Raw genomic sequence first — 7606 nt, 5'->3', positions numbered from 1 at the left:
ATGTGTCTTGCTGGAAGATCCACTTATGGCCAAGTTTCAGCCTCCTAGCAGAGAGGTAACCAGGTTTTGGGCTAAAATATCCTGGTAGTGGGTAAAGTTTATTTATTTATTTTATACAGTAATTTTTGCTCATCTTTATCAAGGGTATCAATAACTAGGTGCTTATTTTGATATCTAGATATTTGACTGAGTCAGAAATAAGGATGTGGAGTAGATGTAGAGTTTATTTTAAATTCTCATAAAAAAAATCTGAACTAATCAAACAACACGTGTTACTCTTTGTACGTGTTAATATAATATTATTATTTAATGAAGAGAAAAAAAACGTTTCCCTAAACTGCTTTATAATATTATAATAAAATGAAGAATAAAAAAAGTTTTCCCTCCTCAACTGCGTTTCCTCCCTCCAGACAGCAGATGGCGATATGTGTCTTTCAGGCGATGTTTCTAGTGTGACGTATAATCTAGTGGACGGAACGCTTCTTCACCAACTGCAGCCACCTCCGTAGCTCGCTAGCCAACAAAGTCGGAACATTCAAGTTCTTTATACGATTTCGTGGTTTAATTGCTACTATGATTTAAACATACTTATGTGGAAACAACTAGCTACCCCATTTAATGTATTATTTACGTTGTAAGTCAGCTAGCTGGCTGGTTAAGTTAGCACTAGTCTAGTCGCTAATGCTAGCTAGCTATTATCCCCGACCATGAGTTCACTAAGCTACTCTCCTCCTGCTAAAGAAGAGGTCTGTTGGATGGAGAAAGAAACTCTCGTTAAAGAGGAGGAGGAAGAGGAGGCTGTTACAATACAAAAACAAGTAGAGGGTGAAGCTGTTACCGTGAAAGAAGAAAAAGACGTCTCAGAGAAAGAAGAGGAAGACGCCTTCAGAGTGAAAGAGGAGGAGGATGTTACTGTGAAAGAGGAGGAGGAAGATGCCGTTTTTGGAGTAGAGGATGAAGTGAAAGAAGATGAAGACGTTTTTGGAATGAAGGATGAAGAGGGGGAGATTACTGTCACATTAGAGGAGGACGAAGAAGAGAAGACTGGAGAACTGATTAACACCAGTAAATACAGTGAGTACTATCTTATAAAACAGGGACATTGATCTGTTTAACACCAGTAAATACAGTGAGTACTATCTTATAAAACAGGGACATTGATCTGATTAACACCAGTAAATACAGTGAGTACTATCTTATAAAACAGGGACATTGATCTGTTTAACACCAGTAAATACAGTGAGTACTATCTAATAAAACAGGGACATTGATCTGATTAACACCAGTAAATACACTGAGTACTATCTAATAAAACAGGGACATTGATCTGATTAACACCAGTAAATACAGTGAGTACTATCTAATAAAACAGGGACATTGATCTGATTAACACCAGTAAATACAGTGAGTACTATCTAATAAAACAGGGACATTGATCTGATTAACACCAGTAAATACAGTGAGTACTATCTTATAAAACAGGGACATTGATCTGTTTAACACCAGTAAATACAGTGAGTACTATCTTATAAAACAGGGACACAAACTCTGCAGTTGTTGAACTAATGTGTGATTTTTAAAAGTTCATTTTTCACTTGAATATGTTTTTGTACTGTGTGAATTGTTCATGACGTCCTCCAGTGATTTTTTAAAAACTTTTCCTGTTGAAAAGTGATATATAAATACAGTAAAGTATAAACACACTAAAGTGAAACAAATAAATGTTTTAAGCAAAATAGTGTTTTTTTTACAACTGCAAACTAGAAGGAGTGAGTGATGTCATAGTAAGGCCTTCAAGGAGTTGTCTTGATGGGAAGTCGTGATGTCATCCAATAGGCGACTGATCTTCATGTGAATATTCATTATTCTTTTTAAAATCCTTCCTGTTCTGTCAAGTTGGTTGTTGATCATTGCTAGAAAGCCATTTTCTAGTCTTGCCATAGACTTTCAAGATGATTTAAGTCCAAACTGTAACTAGGCCACTCAAGAACATTCAATGTCATCTTGGTAAGCTCCTCCAGTGTAGATTTGGCCTTGTGGTTTAGGTTATTGTCCTGTTAGGACAGTTTTTTTGTATTCAGATCTCTGAAATGCTCTCTACCTACGTAACATTTAGTGTTTCCTTATATTACGCTGGGAAAACAGTTTTCATGGGCACAGAAATCCTAAATCATTTCAGTTTGCTAAATCCAATGGTTCTAACCTAGTCACCTTAACTTTATTGACAACACCCAAATGGATACTGTCATTAATGCGGTTCTTAAATAATTACACATAATTCTTAATACTGTAGCTGTTTAGTTACAGTCACATGTTCAACTATCATCAGCTGATCCAGGAAATCATTTTCTGAATGACAGTCACATGACAAACATCATGACATGCAACAACAACCAAAGTGTTTCTTAATTCATTATTCTGGTAAAGACAGTTATGCTGTGCTCCACGTTGGATCCAACATCCCTAACAAATTGATGTTTATAATGTGTTATTGTCTGCTTGATTTACAGTAGGGTCTCGTTAGTCTGTTTGGACACAGAGATACTTAGCTCATAATGTGTAGAGAACTGTTCCTTGATGGATAGGCTATTGTACAACACACAGAGATATTTTCCTTTATTCAGGACATTTAGAATGACAACTCATTACAGAGTAGCCTAGAGGGATTATTCACAAAATTATCTGGTTATGAAATGTCATGACAAAGACATTTTAGTTTCCATGTTTCACCTGAAATATTAAATGATTTATAATCCTAGGTCTATGTTGTTGTTAGGTGAAGTTATGGGACAATTTGGCCAACAGTGTACAAACCCTCATTGTCAGGCTGATGGAAAAAGCTAACCAAAGAGAATTTTACTGGTTGAAGTACAAAGCGGTTGATTTGCGATGATGACACACACATTATAGCAGGACATTCAAGCGAGCCTTACAATTATAATACAAAGTAGTGTGAAATGCACTCATAATATTCCTGGAAATGGAGGTTACTCCCTTGAGATTTCCAACATTGACATTCAGAATACATTGCGAAAAACTAAAATCTTTGCTCACCATTTTTGCTCCAGGCAGATATACTACATCCATAACTAGTGGTTTCCTCATTACCAGATATACTACATCCATAACTAGTGGTTTCCTCATTAGCAGATATACTACATCCATAACTAGTGGTTTCCTCATTAGCAGATATACTACATCCATAACTAGTGGTTTCCTCATTAGCAGATATACTACATCCATAACTAGTGGTTTCCTCATTAGCAGATATACTACATCCATAACTAGTGGTTCCCTCATTACCAGATATACTACATCCATAACTAGTGGTTCCCTCATTACCAGATATACTACATCCATAACTAGTGGTTCCCTCATTACCAGATATACTACATCCATAACTAGTGGTTCCCTCATTACCAGATATACTACATCCATAACTAGTGGTTCCCTCATTACCAGATATACTACATCCATAACTAGTGGTTCCCTCATTACCAGATATACTACATCCATAACTAGTGGTTCCCTCATTACCAGATATACTTCATCCATAACTTGTGGTTTCCTCATTACCAGATATACTACATCCATAACTTGTGGTTTCCTCATTACCAGATATACTACATCCATAACTTGTGGTTTCCTCATTACCAGATATACTACATCCATAACTAGTGGTTTCCTCATTAGCAGATATACTACATCCATAACTAGTGGTTTCCTCATTAGCAGATATACTACATCCATAACTAGTGGTTTCCTCATTACCAGATATACTACATCCATAACTAGTGGTTTCCTCATTACCAGATATACTACATCCATAACTAGTGGGTTCCTCATTACCAGATATACTACATCCATAACTAGTGGTTTCCTCATTACCAGATATACTACATCCATAACTAGTGGTTTCCTCATTACCAGATATACTACATCCATAACTAGTGGTTTCCTCATTAGCAGGGAGGAGTTTCTGCAATCAAATTGTGTGTGAATTTCCCTCGTGCCGCAATTTTAGCAAACACAGAAAGGGTCTATATTGGAGACCGAAAGTCGTCTGGCACACTGCTTAACGTTTCAACAACTTGATTAACTTATTTCTAGCCTACAATCATCGATGTTACTACTGTGAAAACGAGAAAGCAAGACAATTGTCATATAATTTAACAGGAGTCAATTGTTGTACAACTTCATGGGTATGATCTGGGCATCACCTTTTAGCTCAAATAAATATTGGATTTCTGCTGTTGTGGGCCTTTAACCATCTGTCTGACTTTGTCGTTCACACAGGAGAGAGATGTGACTATCGTGGATCCTCTGGGGAGCCTCAACAACCTCATGATGCTGACAAAGCAGAGAAGAGTCTCTCCACATCAGAACACCTCAAGACACACCAGCAGAGACCCACAGGGAAGAAATCTATTTGCTGCTCTGACTGTGGGAAAGGTTGCAAATCTTCATCAGAACTTAAAATACACCAGCGAGTACACACAGGAGAGAAACCTTATAGCTGTAATCAATGTGGGAAGAGTTTTACTCAGTCAAGCTCCCTGAAATCACACCAGAGAACACACACTGGAGAGAAACCTTATGGCTGTGATCAATGTGGGAAGAGTTTTACTCAGTTAAGCAGCCTGATAGTACACCAGCGGGGACACACAGGAGAAAAATCTTATAGCTGTGATCAATGTGGGAAGAGTTTTACTACATCTAGCTATCTAACTATACACCAGAGAACACACACTGGAGAGAAACCTTATGGCTGTGATCAATGTGGGAAGAGTTTTACTCAGTTAAGCAGCCTGATAGTACACCAGCGAGGACACACGGGAGAGAAACCTTTTTGCTGTGATCAATGTGTGAAAAGTTTTACCTCATCTAGCTATCTAACTATACACCAGAGAACACACACTGGAGAGAAACCTTATGGCTGTGATCAATGTGGGAAGAGTTTTACTCAGCTAAGCAGCCTGATAGTACACCAGCGGGGACACACAGGAGAGAAATCTTATAGCTGTGATCAATGTGGGAAGAGTTTTACTACATCTAGCTATCTAACTACACACCAGAGAATACACACAGGAGAGAAACCTTATGGCTGTGATCAATGTGGGAAGAGTTTTATTCGGCTACAAACCCTGAAATCACACCAGAGAATACACACAGGAGAGAAACCTTATGGCTGTGATCAATGTGGGAAATGTTTTATTCAGCTAAACGGCCTGATATACCACCAGAGAACACACACAGGAGAGAAACCATGTGGCTGTAATCAATGTGGGAAGAGATACTCTGATAAAAGATCTCTGATTAAACATCAGAAAATACATGAAGGAGTTGTTTCATGATATCATGAATGAAATAATGTCACAATGTAGAATGTTTTAACATTGTAGAAGGAGTATTTTAATGAAGAATATAAGAATATAAAACCCTAAACGTTTGCCCCCTGTTCAATTGATTTTAGCCTCGGGAAAAATCCAGGCTCTGAATTGAAAGAATACTTTTTATGAGATTTAACAAAAAGTGACTAACAAAGAAAGAGTTGTTACACTTACCACGTTGGTTACCCACTGGAATCACAATGCAACACTTCAAAATGTAGCTAGCTGTTTTCTACAAATTGTCCTCTAACCAGCGATGTACACATTATTCCCAGATTCTGTGTGGTTTTTGAGCTGTTAGTTTTAACAGGACGTGCAACCTCATCTCCCTCCTCTCGCACAATTGATTTCAACATGATATCAATGAGTGCTGACAAATAAGTGTTGCGTTCCTTTGTTAGCCTCTCTGGGGTAGCTGGGACGCTAGCGTCCCACCTGCGGGACACACTATTCAACAGCCAGTGAAAAAGCAGGGCGCCAAATTCAAAACAACAAAAATCTCATAATTCAAATTTCTCAAACATACAACTATTATACCCCATTTTAAAGATACACTTCTCGTTAATCCAGCCACAGTGTCCGATTTCAAAAAGGCTTTATGGCGAAAGCATAAATTAGATTATGTTAGGACAGTACCTAAACAAGAAAAACCACACAGCCATTTTCCAAGCAAGGAGAGGGGTCACAAAAACCAGAAATACAGCTAAAATTAAGCACTAACCTTTGATGATCTTCATCAGATGGCACTCATAGGACTTCATGTTACACAATACATGTATGTTTTGCTCAATAATGTTCATATTTATATCCCAAAACTCCATTTTACGTTGGCGTGTAATGTTCAGAAATGTTTTGCCTCTCAAAACTTCCGGTGAATGAGCACATCAATTTACAGAAATACTCATCATAAACGTTGATAAAATATAGAACAGTTATTGAAAGAATTGTAGATACACTTCTCCTTAATGCAACCGCTGTGTCAGATTTCAAAAAAGCTTCACAGCGAAAGCACACTTTGCAATAATCTGAGTACGGCATTCACACAACAACAGCAACCAATACAGAAAGCCGCCATGTTGGAGTCAACAAAAGTCAGAAATAGTATCATAAATCTTAACTTACCTTTGATGATATTCGTCAGAATGCACTCCCAGGAATCCCAGTTCCACCATAAATGTTCATTTTGTTTTGATAAAGTCCATATTTATATCGAAATACCTCCTTTTTGTTTGCGCGTTCAGTCGAGTTATCCAAATGCGCCATGCTCGTGCAGTTTGTTCAGACGAAAAGTCAAAAAAGGTTTACTACAGTTTGTAGAAACATGTCAAACGATGTATAGCATCAATCTTTCGGATGTTTTTATCATAGATCTTCGATAATATTCCAACCGGACAAATCCTTTGTCTTCAGAAAGGAAAAAGAAAGCAGCTCCCGCTGACGGCCGCGCGCATCAATGAACTGATGGCTGATGAACTGATGATCAGCTAGGTACCTGATACAAATGTATCTCATTTCCTTCCAGTTCACAGAAGACTGAAACAAGGTTCTAAAGACTGTTAACATCTAGTGGAAGCCTTAGGAACTGCAAAATTAACCCATAGACTCTTTGTATTGGATAGGCAATCACTTGAAAAACTACAAGCCTCAGATTTTCAACTTCCTGGTTGGATTTTTCTCAGGGTTTTGCCTGCCATATGAGTTCTGTTATACTCACAGACATCATTCAGAGTGTTTTCTATCCAAATCTACAATTAATATGCATATCCTACCTTCTGGGCCTGGGTAACAGGCAGTTTACTACGGGCACACTTTTCATCCGGACGTCAAAATACTGCCACCTACCCTAGAGAGGTTAAGCGACCCCTAAATGTAAATGCATCACTGTTGCCCTGCTTTTAGAATATCAGGGTTCATTCTCAGATGTGCTAACCCAAATGTACTTGAGCATGACATTGGAGACTGGGCCCCGATCCTACAACATGCCTATCGAGTGAACCCTGAAAAGAGAGTGAAGCTCCGCGGTGAGGTGGAAAGTTACTACGGATATTGCAGGAGTTTCCTCTTGAAATCAGACATGTTTGTGATAAGGACAACTTGGTTGCTGATTGTCTCAGGGGTGTGCAGTTAAAAATATTTGTGTTTTGGTTTTAGCCAGTGCGTTACCATGGATCACAATTTATTTTGACTGCACGTTTTTCCGTATTGGAGATTAGTTT

The 7606-nt window shown here is 38.1% G+C and overlaps 1 protein-coding gene across 1 annotated transcript; it reads left to right on the top strand.

Moving 5' to 3' along the window:
- The first annotated feature begins 480 nt into the window (after positions 1–480).
- LOC106578600 (uncharacterized) lies at positions 481–5450 on the top strand. Its single transcript, XM_014157593.3, has 2 exons — positions 481–1074; positions 4297–5450. The coding sequence occupies exons 1-2, from the start codon at positions 708–710 to the stop codon at positions 5352–5354; spliced, it is 1425 nt and encodes a 474-aa protein (XP_014013068.3). The 5' UTR covers positions 481–707; the 3' UTR covers positions 5355–5450.
- Positions 5451–7606: the final 2156 nt, after the last annotated feature.

This window comes from Salmo salar, chromosome 02 (assembly GCF_965601325.2).
Source record: "Salmo salar chromosome 02, fSalSal1, whole genome shotgun sequence".
In the NCBI taxonomy this organism is placed as follows: Eukaryota; Metazoa; Chordata; class Actinopteri; order Salmoniformes; family Salmonidae; genus Salmo; species Salmo salar.
This window is presented reverse-complemented; position numbering and strand designations above follow the sequence as displayed.

Coding starts and splice junctions, on each gene's coding strand:
- LOC106578600 (XM_014157593.3), top strand. CDS start 708: ATGAGTTCACTAAGCTACTCTCCTCCTGCTAAAGAAGAGGTCTGTTGG. Junction 1,075..4,296: donor GATTAACACCAGTAAATACA/GTGAGTACTATC, acceptor TCGTTCACACAG/GAGAGAGATGTGACTATCGT.